The sequence below is a fragment of the Eutrigla gurnardus genome (genome assembly GCF_963514095.1).
Source record: "Eutrigla gurnardus genome assembly, chromosome: 18".
Taxonomy (NCBI): domain Eukaryota; kingdom Metazoa; phylum Chordata; class Actinopteri; order Perciformes; family Triglidae; genus Eutrigla; species Eutrigla gurnardus.
In genome coordinates, this window is record NC_139929.1 from 21,160,498 (window position 1) to 21,176,088 (window position 15,591).

General features: G+C 43.1%; 1 protein-coding gene across 1 annotated transcript in view; it reads left to right on the forward strand.

The window, feature by feature from the left end:
• Positions 1-15,359, forward strand: part of vopp1b (VOPP1 WW domain binding protein b) — a 32,358-nt gene extending 16,999 nt beyond the window's left edge. The window contains exons 2-5 of the mRNA XM_084033835.1: positions 1,125-1,183; positions 10,788-10,865; positions 12,328-12,461; positions 13,189-15,359. Of these exons, the coding sequence (XP_083889961.1) occupies positions 1,125-1,183; positions 10,788-10,865; positions 12,328-12,461; positions 13,189-13,394 (477 nt within the window). The 3' untranslated portion in view covers positions 13,395-15,359. The remainder of the gene's footprint in view (positions 1-1,124; positions 1,184-10,787; positions 10,866-12,327; positions 12,462-13,188) is intronic.
• Positions 15,360-15,591: the final 232 nt, after the last annotated feature.

The following is a 15,591-nucleotide window of genomic DNA, read 5'->3' on the forward strand; positions in this document are numbered from 1 at the left end:
ACGACTTAATAGCGTTCAGCTCGTAACAATGTGATACGACTGACGCCCAATTTCCACTGCCAGCGTCTCCGCTGCGGTGCGTCTCCGATCCGGCTTCAGTCCGCCGTCCGCCAATCCCCACAGGATGCGTTTGAGTCCGCCACGGCGCAGTCCGGTAGAACGACTGTGACGTCGCGAGACCTCGCGCTAATACGTAATCGCGCAAGTTGAAGAACTCTGAAAACCTCTCACCTGTTGACTCCGTACCTGGCCCCGCCCATGCTGACGTTTTTGTGACGTAATTAACTGAAATATGATCCGTCGTCAAGAGGTTTTATTAACACAAGTGTTTTATTTTGAAGTAACCGGATGTTTTATTGTTGAGTATGTACCGAACTTCCTGTATCGCTATATTTGCTCTGTGCTGAATTGCTGCGCCGTGGTCCGGCATCCGCCAGAAATAGAAGTCCTCCGTATTTGTTGCAGAGAGCTGCGGACTGCCGGAGCCGAGACGCAGCGGACACGCAGCGCAGCGGACCTGGTGGGGATTCACCCATAGAATAAAGTGAAACGTATCTGCTCCGCTGGCGTGGCGGAGACGCAACGCAGCGGAGACGCATGCAGTGGAAATTGGGGGTGACAGTCGCATCAATTATATACATTTCCATTTGCATTGAGGCTCCTGTTCAACTTTAATGGAAAGTGATGCTGCGTGCCCTGCCTGCCGCCCTGAGGCAAGGCATGTTTCTGCAGTAGGATTCACTTCACTTCCTCTCTGCTCCTCCTCATTCTCCTCCGATCTCACCTTCCCCCTCCGCTTCTCCCTCCCTTCTCCTCCCCCTCAGCCTCTCCTGCAGCTCCTCTCTGCAGGCGCGGACTGATAACAGGGAACGTCCTCTGTACAAAACATGGCTGCATTTCAAAGACAGTTAATTACAGGCGTTCTCCAGTCAGCCGGTTCTCTGTGCTTTCTCGTCTGAAGCCACTAATGGAAAAATGAGGGCTCATACACAAAGGATGCTGGGAAATCCTCGCTGAGTATTTTGCTCTGCATGTCATTGTATTATTTGATCAAATAAGACGTTTCGTTTTCCTATATGTTGTTTATTTTTTAATGACTAACTTAGTCTGTCTCTCTTTTGCAGTGTGTAGAAGCCAAAAAGTACTGCTGGTATTTTGAAGGCCGATACCCCATCTACTTCATGTAAGTACCACAATGTTCCACTCCTTCAAGTCAAAACTCTGCAGACCATTAAAGCCACTGCATAGAGATTTAATCACTGACACAATTTGGCTGGAGGTTTGGGAAGGAAGGCCAAATGCACGACATCACCGCTAGTCTGCTTGAATCAGATGTGCTTGTATTTCATACAAAGGTTTCACCTCTAGTTGGTTCATATGGTCCCCATGGGGGAAAATGGCTCTGGTTCTGAAAAGTGAATCCAAGGCTGATGTGCCTGAAACATTCTCTCTGCTGTCAAAATGTCTGGTTGTATAGAAGTCTGTGAAAAAATGGTCCTACTCCTCTCTTGATTTATTGCCTCAGTAAACATTGTAAACATGAGTTTATGGTCTCAATCTCTAGTTTCAAGTCTTCTTCAATCCAGCATGATGTTCATTTAGTACATTTTGGTCCATTTAGAGTCCACCAGACCAGAAAGCAGGGGATGCTTTAGGGGCGGGGCTACCTTGTGATTGACAGCTTGCTACAGCGCAACGAGTTAGCTACTAAGATGACTTTAACACTTAGCTGTAAAGTTGACCTTGAATTTTGAAGCCAACCTTGTTAACAGCTTCACACCAGAATCCAGATGGATCCAGATCCAGTAAGGGTGCAGCTCGGGGTGTTGCTCTGCTGCTTGTCTTCTGTTTGCTTATTCTTGATATTTTTATATTCCTTTTTTAGCACTCACAGTGAGAGGGTCCCGGGATCGATTCTCGGGTCGGCCCTGGGTTCCTTCTGTGTGGAGTTTGCATGTTCTCCCCGTGTAAGCGTGGGTTCTCTCCGGGTTCTCCGGCTTCCTAACACAGTCCAAAGACATGCAGGGTGGGGATAGGTTAATTGATGACTCTAAAGTGCATTGGGATGGAAATGTATGTGTCAGCTGGAATAGCAACAAAAAAAGGCTAAAAATCACAATTCAATTCAGTTTGGTTCGATGTTCATTCCTACTGTTGCTTCCTGCAGCTTTAAAATCTGGTTTTAGGAAGCAGAGTTTGTTTTACTGATTCAGGCAGACTTTTAACCATGTAGTCTGCTTTCCAGCTGGCCACAGCTATACTAGTGAGGAGGAGGAGGAAGAGGAGGAGGAGAGGAAAAGACACTGAGAGCACCGGCAAAGAGAGATTACCTTAGTAATGAAGAACAAATCCTCCTTTCTCCTCCACTTTTCTTCCTCCTTTGTTGTGTTGTGTCTCTCCTCAGCTTCAAAACCAGAATCCAGTCTCTTATAACAATCCAGATGTTGAGATCAGTCTGTGACAAAGAACAGCCTCGACTGCAGAAAGGAATTGTATGAGAATTGAACACAGGTGGCTCACTCTAATACTGCATGAGGAGATCATGTCTGCCCGGAGACACGTGAGGAGCTGCTGTAATAGCATCAAGGAAACAAAGAGGAGTGAAACCACTTACTGTCAGCGGCACTGCAGCGTCGATGTTGTTTGCCGACTTCACAGACGTTTCGTCAAGTAGAGACATTTCATCATTTCCAAGTGAGAATGAACAAGAATGTAACGGTGTATCAGCCGTTGGCTCGTTTTCTAAAGTCAGAGTGTCGTGAGGATCACTGTTGTGTATCACCAATGTTCACTTTGACTCTTTAGAGCAGGGGTCCCAAACTGGCGGCCCGCGGGCCACATCCGGCCCATCCCCCCTCTCCATCCGGCCGATCCCCCCTCTCTATGGGGTCAGTTCAGTCTCATTAATAATGAATGCACAGAGAAGGATTCACAAATGTATTTATATTTATATATAAATGACTCTCTTCTCACAAATACATTTTGTTTTAAATTTAAATGTAATATAAATCCACAAATATATGAATTAAAAAAATATTTGCAATTTTCATCAAAAATGTATTTGTATGTTGTTACATTTATATACAAACTGTTATACTTGAATTTACAAGACGCTTTTCATTTGTGAACTTGTTTGCATTTGTTCGTGAACTGGTCTGTATTTGTTTGTGGATTTTTGAAACTCTCCTGACGTGGCTGGATTCACAAATGCGTTTTTTTCAACAAGGAACTCTCTGTAGCCAATCAGATGCCTCCCTCGTTTTCAGCCAATCACATGACTGCATTCCCACGAGGGGTACCTCACCATGGCCAGAGCACAGCTTTTTCTCTGCGCATTTTGCACATTTGCGTTAGCTAACTAGTTAGCCATATAATGCTTTTAGACAACGGATCATAAGCTAACTTAGCTAGCATAATATGATCCTACTAACATCAGAAAACATAACCATATCGGTCATTTGCTTGCTAAAGCTTACCTGTTGTTAATGCATGCAAAAATAAGTTACAAGCAAACCATAATAACTAATAGGTAAATTGCTTACTACATTGGTTTCAAAGTGCTGACTATAAGAGCTAGCTAACGTTAGCTTGTCAGCTCGTTGAGCTGAAAACGAGGGAGGCATCTGAAAAATCCACAAACAAATACAGACCAGTTCACGAACAAATGCAAACAAGTTCACAAATGAAAAGCGTCTTGTAAATTCAAGTTCAACAGTTTGTATATATATATAATACATTTTTGATGAAAATTGCAAATATTTTTTAATTAATATATTTATGGATTTATATTACATTTATTTAAAACGAAATATATTTGTGAGAAGAGAGTCATTTATATATAAATCACAAAATACATTTGTGAATCGTTCTATGTGCATTCATTATTAATGAGACTGAACTGACCCCATACCTCTCCATCAAGTTTTTTACATTAAATTGTTTTATTTTATACTTGTTTCATATCAATTTAAACTAGCCCTTGTAATACAAACCCAATTGAATTTGTTCAAAATGTTAAATAAAAAGTATTTGTTTGTGCAATACAATGGCAAAGGTCAGAGGTCGTGGTGCTGCATGTCCAGCCTTGACTGCAGAAGCTTGCAGGGCTGTCGCTTCCTTTCTTTCACCACAAACAGCAAAGATGTGTCTTTCCCAGCAGAAAGAAAGGTGGACTGGGAACACACACACTTCAACAAAGATGGACGTTGCAGTGTTTTGTTGTGGAGTTCAGTGGAAATGCCACGTGCCTGATATGTAAGGAAAAAGTGGCGGTTCTAAAGGACAACATCAAACATCATTACTGGGGCCCATTCCAGAAAGCAGGCTCAACCAACTCTGAACCTGAAACTCTTGAGTTTTGGGTTCCAGAACAGCAGTTTTAAGTTAGTTCAATCACCTCGGAGTATGTAAACTCTGAATTAAGCGCATGCCTGCCGACTCTACAAAGCCATCATCAATGGAGCTGAATACTACGATTGACCATGGCAACCGGGAGAGAGTTAGAGATATTACTGAGTGTTTATGGAGAAAACGAGCTCATCCTGAGAAAGCGGACCAATTCGTAACTGCATCAAAGTAGAGATAGTTGGCGTAGCAGACATTTACGGCCCGACTTCATGTGTATAACTGAATGAAACAGTCGATTGATCTAAAGGTGATAAGTCTTTATTTTCAGCCCTGTAGCGCAACATGGTGGTGTAACGGTTAGCGACGCTGCGTACGGTGCAGGCGACAGGGGTTCAACTCCCGTGGTTTACAAAGTAGTGCAATGAACAAATAATCATTTTCATATAGGTGTTATCCCCCCAGGCACAAAAAGAAAGTGGCTGCAGCTGAAAATTAAGCATAAAAATATTGCACAAATACCTAGACTAAGGCATATGATTTTAATCATATTTCACATATTAAACAGTAAATAAGCGGCTATTTCATCAAAGATATGTCCTTTTTCAGAAAACTCCTGTTCGGAAAAAAAATCTAAAGAGCTCTGCAAAGAATCTGCATTATGTCTGCGATATGAAATGTTGAAAATCCATCCATCCATCCATCCATTGTCTACTGCTTATCTTGTATTTACATTTACATTTAGGTCATTTAGCAGACGCTTTTGTCCAAAGCGACTTACAATAAGTACATTTGTCAAAAGAAGGAAACAAGGAAACCACAACGAATCATTGCCGATAAAGTAAGAGCTAAAAATAGAACAAGTGTTAGGTCCTCATCTGAGTAAAGTAGTACTTCAAGAGCAACAGTGCTATGATCAGAGTGCTATAGGTAAGGTTTTTTTTTTGGGGGGGGGGGGTGTTGGTGGGTCATGCTAGTCGAGGTGAAGTCTGAACAGGTGAGTCTTGAGCCTTTTTCGGAAAATGGCAAGTGACTCTGCTGTCCTGACATTAGTCGGGAGTTCGTTCCACCACTGAGGCGCCAGAACAGAGAAGAGTCTGGACTTTGCTGAGCGACATTTGTTTGATTTCAGCGATGGTGGTACCAGCCGGCCAGCTGAAGTAGAGGAGCGAAGTGCTCGCTTTGGGGAATGAGGTTTGACCAGTGTTTGAAGGTAGATGGGTGCTGTTCCATTGATGGCCCTGAAGGCCAGTGTCATCGTCTTGAATTGGATGCGTGCTGCAACAGGGAGCCAGTGGAGGTCACGGAGGAGGGGGGTCACATGGGAGAATTTGGGTAGATTGAACCCCAGCTGTCATTGGGCGAAGGCAGGGTGAAATTTCGAAAATGTCGAAGAATATTGTTTAGATATGTGATTGGTAAGAAAAACGGTAATTACTGCGGTAAAGCTGCTAGAATCACTTTTATTTCCATATCGATGGTTGACGAAGAAAGGCTGCAATGAACTGGCGTCCTGTCCAAGGTGAACCCTGCCTTCGCCCAATGATAGCTGGGATCGGCTCCAGCCCCCCCAGTGACCCTGATTACAGGATAAGCGGTAGACAATGGATGGATGGATGGATGGTTGACGATGAAAGGACGGCAATTTTTTCAGAGTTGGTTCAGATTCCAGAAAAAGGCGGAGACATGTAGGAGAAACTCAGGGTTTGTTGAAGCAAACCTGCCAGCGAGCAGCGAATTAGAGTTGACATATAGGCTGATACGAGTATGCTGTGGTTAGCATTAAGATGTGGACCTGAATCAATCAACAACGCGACTAAATACACACATACATTGGTTTTCAGCTCAAGAAAAAAGTGGTTAGGGGTGTAGTTATTTTAATTTAAATATCCGCCATCCTCCCAGTATAATAATATACTTCAACAGCACCATGGCAGCTGATATTTCTTTGTTGATGAGTTTTTCCTTGGGTCACTAAAGCTCAGGACACTGTAGTGCTTTGCAGTCACCGAAGAACATAAATGCATGCCTTATCTCATAACGATGACTTACTATCTGATAACTACAGGAAAACAGATGATGACATCAAGATATTGTGGATGTGATTGTCCTAAATTCATAATCAATTCTGGAGAATATGTATAGACTCTGTGCAAACGGGGAGAGCACGGCAGGGATTGGTAGGGATGCAGCAGCCTGCTTGTTTGCATGGGGGGTCTCCAGGGACACGGGTTGCTCATCCTGATCTAGTGTTGAAATGCAGGACTGGGAGTGTGAGGATGCAGCCATGCTGGCTGCCCAGTCATCTATCACACACACACACACACACACTGTCACCGTTATTACATTCGTTCAGCCTATATTCATACATGTTATGCAGTCTGATCGGCCATCTCTGTATGTACGCAGGCGTACACATTGGGTTTATTTATAAAACTCCTTGGACTGGTCCCTACTCACTTCTGTACATATCTCCTTAGAAGCCAAGGCCATTATAACATGCACTCACAAGATGTTCTGCAGTTGTCTGTTCCGCATGCTCGTACTGAGCGCTATGCTGCCCCCCCTTCTGCTAGGGACACCCTCCAGAAAGAAGAACTGATTTCATTCGATGCCTTCGGCTCATTAATAAAGGATCTAGAATGTGGAAGTTTTGGAAATTGTCCCCGCCTATAATAATTCCCACTATGAAATCCCCAAACCGTCTTTTAATTGTGTGATAATTGTGCATTTTGTTTGTTGTTTGTTTTATGCTGCCCTTTTGGCCAGGTCTCTCTTGGGTAGGAGATTTTAAGTCTCAATGAGTGGTTAAATAAAGGTTTAATAAAAACATTTTTGTTTTATTAAATTCTACATGTGATCGTCATTGTCACAGTTATAATTGTGTTCATGAAGCTATTTTAGAATGACATTATCAGTTTTAGGCCGGCGGTCCGATAACCGTACTGGGAAATGGAAGTTTTAGTGTTGACACCAAGATGGTGAACATGGTAATTAGCGTGTTAAGATGTTAAGACACATTTATAAACATGTCTATATGCAGCATGAAAAACAATATTCAAACCAGCATCCAGCATCTTCTGTCCAGTTTTACAAACCCTCCACATAACTCAGCGTGATCAGGATCGTTGGTGAGCCTGGATGGGTACTTTTAATAATGACTTTAATAATGTTCCTAGTGGAGGAAGCTGATCATAAAGCAGGCCATTTACTTCATGCTCTCCATCTCTCTCATGCTGAGCGCGTTTTGATTTCCTCGACTGTGAATCTTAGTGCTGCAACCGAATGCTCCATTTACAACAAGATTTATTCAGCAGACGTCGACTAGAACCGTCCTGGTCCAGCTGTGGTCCGTCATTTGGTTTTGTCCAACTTATATAATCATATTAATAATAATACAACAATATTCTGCCAGCAATCTTTTCTTTCTTTTTAGTAGTTACAGCTCTCCACTTAAAGGTTAAATGAAGTGGCATGACGGTGGATGGATGAAATGTTCCTAACCATTCATGAGGAATGGGAAAAGTGTCCTTCTGCACAAAAGTAAACATTTTGTTGAAAGGTTCCTTCAAGTTCCTTAAGTTCTCTTACAAATACCTCGACATCTACATAGACAGTCTGCTAAAATGGAACGTGCAGGTTGAAGATCTATGTGCCAAACTAGGTCAGAGACTATTCCTTCGTAGACTGAGGCTGTTTGGCGTAAGCACAAGGAACATGACACTCTTTTAAAATGCAGTCCTTGAAAGTGTAAATAGAAATGGTATGGCTGCCTGGCTTGGCCCACTCACAGTACAGCTTAAATCAAAATTAGAGAAATTAGTGAAAACATCTATGAAGGTGATGAGTAAAAAAGATTACCATCCCTTCAATCTATTTTTGAAAGGGCCACTGTTAATCTAGCACATAACATTGTAGAGGACCCGTCCCACATTCTTCTCACACCGAGTATGAGCTACTATCATCTGGGAGAAAGTTCAGGGCCATGAAGCTTTAAGCTATCCTTTCTCCCAACCTCAGTAACTCCCCTGAACAAAAATAACAAAAACAACAATAAGAGAAGGAAGGAAACATCATGAAATTAGTATTGATGATTGAACTGGGGGGGGGGGGGGGGGGCTTACCACCAAGAACAGGAGAAGGTTGCACTGAGCAGACTGTTGTGTGTCTCCATTGTCCTGTTGGCATGTATGTTTGTTGTGTGGGGTCTTGCACATGTATGATGTGTAGTTGCAGTGACAGCACTCTTCTGGCCCAAGACAAGTTTCCCACATGTGGGTCCATGCTTTATGGCCATAATGAATATCAAATCCAAATCTTTCACATCCTACTCCAACACAATAGTGATGAAATGAATTAATTATCGTTTTAACTATACAGTTTTGTATCCTTTCTTAAACCAATAGGAATCAATTTTAGCTTGTTAACCATTATGATGATTTGGCTCTTTTACATGAACTAAAATACATTTTTAGCTATTTTTAACCATGAGAATGATTCATTTAAACTCTTGTTAAACATTGCATATGTCCTTCAAATCAAAGGTCTTCAATGTTTTTCAGACCAAGGACCCCCAAGGCCTATAGTGACCCGGTGGAGGGAGCCCCTACGACATATCGTATAACATTGTGTTGCTTATTAAACCGGTTAATGATAATGTGTAGTGCAGCCGGTAGTGCCATGTATAATAGTACTTTCTAATGATGTATATTTACAATGCTAAACCATTCAAACAAATGTTGATTCATTTACAGAACAAATTTTAATTCTATATTGGCATTTCTACATCACAATTTCACCTCATAACATTGAATAAATAGGAGGATTTATATTTTCTCATTATAGGTTGTATTCAAGTTAATGTGTATTTTTGTACATTTTTAAATTTTTGGAAGAAATAAAATTTGGGATCAAATAATTTCGGGGACCCCCTGCAGGAACTCTAAAGGTCACGGTCGTTGAAGATATCATGTGTATTGATGATTCTCCTGAATATCTTCTATTGAAGTCTTATTAAACTTTTAGTATCTCTGCTGATTATGTGATGGACAGTCGTATGAGAAGCGAGGAGACTCCTGGAGACGGTAGAAGTCTAATGCAGAAACTCTTCTTGATGCACGACGGCCATGGTGAGAATCAGGGTTTGAGCCGTAACAGTTATGAAATAAACAGCGCCAATCGCAAGACTGACCACTGTCCTCCTGGTCAGGGCATAAGCCCACGTTATCTGGAGGACGCTGCCTCTAGGTCAAAGGTCAGAACTTTGTGTTCGGCATAAGAGACACAATAGTGTCTTGTTTGTGACCTTGCGTTGCCTGGAGAAGAAAACCCTTAATGACTCAGATTAAATGTGAACTAACTCATAAAACGAAATGTGTTAATCTTACACTGAGGGACTCAGGTATAGAGAAAATGCCCTCACAGATACACTTATTTACACTTACTGTGAATGTAATAACATTCAGACTCACCCAGTTGCAGTTCCATCTCCTTTAATTAGTTAATGAGGCACTTGGGCTTGTTTGTCTTTCATAAGCGTTGATCGTTACTGGGTTGCAGTATGGCTGCAGGTCACCAGCCTGCTCCTCCGCTGGGGTTTAATGGAGTCAAAGCTGAGAAGGTGACATCACACATATATGGAGATCCGAAAGGCAAAAGTTCATGCAACGCACGTTTTACCAGCTCAGAGTATTCCATTTCAACATCACACCAAAACTCTGACTCTTCAGCCCATCTTCACATTCAGAGGACACATCCATCAGATTCTCCTGCAGGAAGGCTGCTGCTTTCATTCACACCCGATCCAGATGCTCTGACTTTGCTTCAATCAGGGTAGCACTGGATGAAATCATTGTCAAGTTTGAACAGATGTGCTTTCACCATTTTCACCACAGGCCTTCTGCCAACATCAGGCAGCAGGAAACGGCTCACATCTCCTCATCGTCAAGCAGCCCATTGCTGTCTGTTCAGATGTGAATGCAGAATTTCCACTCAGGATTGTTGCCTTTGAAAAGTCTGTATATAACCTGAAAATTGTCTTCGACAGTTGTCTTGCCCGTAAGATTCTTGCAAAACAGAATGTGCTCATTTTTATCCGACACGTCTTTGTAATGAAGGCCAGGAACATCGGCCATTTCATCCAAATGCAAAGCCAACTCAACTGCTTGATTCATTTTATCCTCTACGTGCCCAACATTATTTATAGACATATCACCCATCCAACGGGACTTTGTGTTCTCTTGAGTGCTTTTTTTGCCAATCATAGTTCATCATCAATCATAGGGAGAATGAGCTCTTGTGACGTGGCATGTTTCCCACGTGTGCCACTGTGAGAGGTTGAAAAGGGCTGTAGCCTCATCCTTTTACCACACGGTCCCATCCCTGTGTGTCTGTGTATGTTACTGCTGACCTTAACGCCTCGCTGTGTGCTTCTGTTGTTGCAGATGTCGCTCCTATGAGGACTGCTGTGGGACTCGCTGCTGTGTGAGGGCCCTGTCCATCCAGAGACTATGGTACTTCTGGTGAGTTCCACTGTGGGCTTTGTCTGCTGTTCTCTCTTACAGACAGGAAGAGATCTGACTAAAGGCCACAGAGATTCATCTCTATAACATCTATTATAGCTGGTGAGTCAGAGTAGCCGTGCTAGCTGCACGTCACTGAGCTGCTTTGGAGTGATGATGTCATGATATGTGACCAGCCACGGCAAAACCAGGAACAAGTCGGCCTCGAGGCATTTTGAGTTATTAACAGATTCTGAAAGTGTCGTTTCTAGGCTTTCCAATGATGTCTAACACATGGAAATCCGATTTCCTCATTTGCATCTCATTCAGATAAGCCCTCCCCCTACAGATGTCACTCAGTGATATCTGGTATCTTTTAGCCTGCTAATGATTTAGCAACTAGCCTATTGTCCTCAGGTAGGCTAGTTGCTAAACTATTAGCATCACAGTCGCTTCAAGCAATGCCAACAGGCCCCTTTGCACCTTACTGTTAAATCAGATGCCCACATTAAAGCCAAAAACCTCCCATTACAGCTTAGTTACGATGTGCAGTGAACAGTAATATGATAATAATGATCTGTCGGCATGTTTTCTCATCCCTTCTGAGGACAGATGATCACTTTGTATATTCATGTTTGTCTGGCAACAACACAGAATATGAAATGACTTTATTTGACTTTAAAAGATTTTTTGTCAGACAAACGGGACAAACATGTGAATTTGAGCTCCAGTGGAGTATTGTGTGTTTGTGTGTGGATGCCTCCATGCTAGTAGAGAGATAAAGACCAGATGGTTGATAGTCTGAATCCTTGAAATGAGAAACACGACTAGAGAGGAGAATAAAAAGAGAAGAGAAGGACATTACTGTTTGTGCTCAGTGGATATAAAAGTGGAGAATGGAGGCCTGATTGTTCGGTGCTGCTTACAGGGCAAAATAAAAACTAGAGATGCACCACAAACGACATTTTTAAAGCAATAAAAATCTGCTGGGTGTCAGCACATCCCCACAGGGAACATATATTATTGAAGTGCATGTTGCTGTGTGATTCACATCGAGGGGAGGAGACACACATCCTCTTCTGCTTTTATGTGTGACTTTGTTGTGATGCATTAGAGAAAAAATAAAAATAATGTCAGACCTCTACAACTGCCCCTTTGCACTGTGGCGTCCATGCAAAGTCTTTTATTATATCTATCAGGATTGAAGCTTTCAAATTCATTGCACACGAAAGCACCAGCACTTACCTTTTAAATCTGCTTTTATGTTCATTTTTCTGATGATGTGAAAGTGTGTTTTCTTTCTCTATGTGATCTATTTATGTTGGGACTTGCATTGTGCTTCTATATGCTGAATGTAAATCAAAGTCACAATGAACGGGTTCTGAAGGAGCCTCTGCCTGCTCTCTGTGTATGTTTAACGTGAACATCTTTCCCCGTCCTCCCCGGTGTTGTCATGGCTGATGGTGTGGCTGTTTCCCATCAGGGTGCTGCTGATGATGGGAGTGCTGTTCTGCTGTGGCGCTGGCTTCTTTGTCCGCAGGAGGATGTATCCGTCTGCTCTGAGAGACGAGCCAGCCTTCAACGTCTCCTTCACCAGGCACCCGGCCACCTCACCAGGTACCGCACACACAACTCTCAGTCTGCCCTCAAACACGCTCCAATATGAAGAATGAAACATGTACAGGTAAACCTGTGATGGGAGTGTAATCTGGGGCGGCTGGACGATCTCAGGCAGAAGCTAAAAGAATGGACCATTGTGGAGTGGACCCCATGTTGTGCATTGTGGTGGCAGAAAAACAGCAGACGATATCTATAAAAAGCACGTCTTGTGCTGTAGGATGCCAGAGTAGGAATGTAGGAAAAAGATCTGACTTTTAACAAGATTTAGTCACCCTTTGAAAGCAAAACGCAGCCATTAAACCGGCTGACTGGACGGATCCTGAATTCTGGTCTCTTCAGCTCATTTCAGGTTTTCTGCTTGTTTATCAAACACAATGAAAAATCAATGATGAACTTAATAACTATAAATTAGTAACAGCAGTTACACAAAGCTTATCTGTTGGCTATTTATTTTATAATTGTAACCTCTGTCTATCTCTCTGTGTGTGTGTGTGTGTGTGTGTGTGTGTGTGTGTGTGTGTGTGTGTGTGGTGTGATATTTACAATTATCCCATTAAAGGAAGTTCACCACTATCATCTTCTAGTGTTTTTTTCATGGTGATTTCCGATATCGTCCCTTCCTTTCGGCACAACTCCCAAATTTGACCCTTTTTCTTCGATGCTGACTAACTGACTCATTCAGTCTGAGGTTACGAACTGAACCATGTTCTCCTTTTCTTTCCAGTTTCCCAGCAGCCAGGGAGTATGCAGGGCTTCGGGGTCAACGGGGTGACAGGCGGCGACCCCAGCGTTACCATGACACACCCGGCATACCCGGCACAGCCGGGCTCTGCCCATATGATGATGAGCTCCTACCCTCCACCTCCCTCCTACTGCAACCACCCACCGCCATCCTACGAACAAATATTTCAAAACAGCGACAAGAAGTAAACGCCTGCAGGAACTCAACAGGGAGAGAGGGACATTGGGAGGCAGCTCGAGGCTGAAATATCAGGAAGTTCCGATGACGACGAGGGAAGCCTGCCAGTTGTTTGCAACCTAACTGTTGCTGGACTTAAGACTTGGAAAACACAATCTGTTGTCCGGTGGAAAAGACCAAACGAAGCACAGTAACCCGACTGTAGATGCATATACACACACTCCTTCACTTGCACACACTGCTTCACCTGCAGTGGTTCATGTCCTCTTGATTAATGTGGATCTCTGTGTCCGGTGACGTGCCAGCCTTGTTGAAGTGAAGACCGGCGAGGACGCGTACCCTCCCTCCCAATGCAACAGGACATGACTCATGATGTATTAAAATGCTGGAGTGTCTTAATGGACAGTGTTTGAATAATTGTTTAGAATTATTTTCAGCTGAAAAAATGTGAAACATTTTCAAAAAAGACGTTTTGAAAAGGACCTTCCCTGTACAAACCGTTCCTGATAGGAAGACACGACTTACGTTCCATCCAGCATTTTACTGCAAGATGGGCTCTTTACTAAGTGATGAGTTCTTGATACATTTTTTATGACGTATGTGTAGTTATGTAATGACATAATGAGCTGCTCCAACACTCACCAGCTCATTCTCATGTTAACAGCAATGACGGCTCCATTTTATTCAGTGGTATGTCACAATGATGGTCAGTGTGCTGCTGTTCAATGACTTATTATGGGATGTGAGAACGGCACTTCAGCACAGCAGCTCCGTCAAAGTTTGATCGTTAGCACGAGCTAAAGGCTGCGGATGCTGCATTCATGAACAACACCTCCCGTGACTCTGACTTGGAAGTGCTTGGTCATTATTCCAGATGGTTCCACCCGCGCTGGAAAAGAAGTTGCTTAGAAGTGTGGTGGTATGGCAGCCGATACCAACTATACTGATCTACTTACTAGCAGGGTCAACAGGCTGTGGGTGGGGGGTTGTCTTTATTTCTCCTCTTCTGTAACTTCTTATTGAATGAGATTGTGTACAGGGGTGCCAGGGGGAGGAGCTTCGTGGTTAGCTCAGCAGCTACAGCCGTTCACCAACGGACCATGCTAGCGAGGTCGCTATGTCACCAGGCTTTTAGACTGAAATAATCAAAGTGTCCAGAGAGACTCGTTCACCTGTTCACACTGATGTGAGCAGGTCTCAAGCCATTCAATGAGCTGCTTGTGTTTCCATGTGGAGGAGTTCACTAGCAAGTCTTTGCCTGTAGCTCCTTGTGAAATGAGGTGAGTTGGTTGTACAGTGTTCGTGGTGTTATTGGATTGCATTGAGAGGTGAGTGCTAGTGATGCAGCATGTTGACGCCTGCATAGTTCTGTCGTTCCTCCCAGAAAAACTAGAAGGACTTTTCTTTGAAGCCCATGTGAGCCCTTTCATTTGTCCAACAAAATGTCTCAAATCCCAAGAAAATTAGTGAATTATTATTATTATTATTATTATTATGAATTTATAGATTCTCAAAATAGTTGCTGGATTCTTTATTTAAGCACTATTGTGTGTATGTAAAGGTGATACTGTAGTGTCTGTGTTAGTGAAACAGCAACAATCTCCTCACACGGAGATTCAGACGGTCCACATCATCCGAACCAAGGGGAGTCCGAAATGGGACTGTCTGGTCTGGCCCCCACCCCTTTGCCGCTCCCATCGCCTAGCAACCGGCCATGGTTTGCAAGTAAGAGCTAGAAAAGGTGACTAATGTTATATGATTAAAATGGAGCCAGAGATCACAGTTGATTCTTTTTATTTCATATCATGATGGAGGATATGCCTCATGATATGTTTCAGGCTGAGATTCTGCTGCATCTCCCGCTGCTGATCTGCTCGTAGACGCCGTGTTGATTAAAATCCAAGCCTGCAATGAATCTTGGGAAAGGTTGGGTCGTGAAGGATCCATCAGTTGGAGCCTCTGAATCAGAAAAAGGGCTGGTTCTAGTGCAGGGTGGGAGTTGTAGTCGGCAGTGGAACGTGAATCAATAATGTTTGTGAGTACCATCAGCCAGTAAAACAGCAGCGACTTTCTACTAGTGAAAGTGAATCACCACATCCTGCATCCAGTCAAATGAGCCAACCACCAGCCTGCTCTCCAATCTGTCACATGGACGTACAAACAACATGTGACTTTGCACTGTAGGCAGAAACATTTCGTTCAAATGTA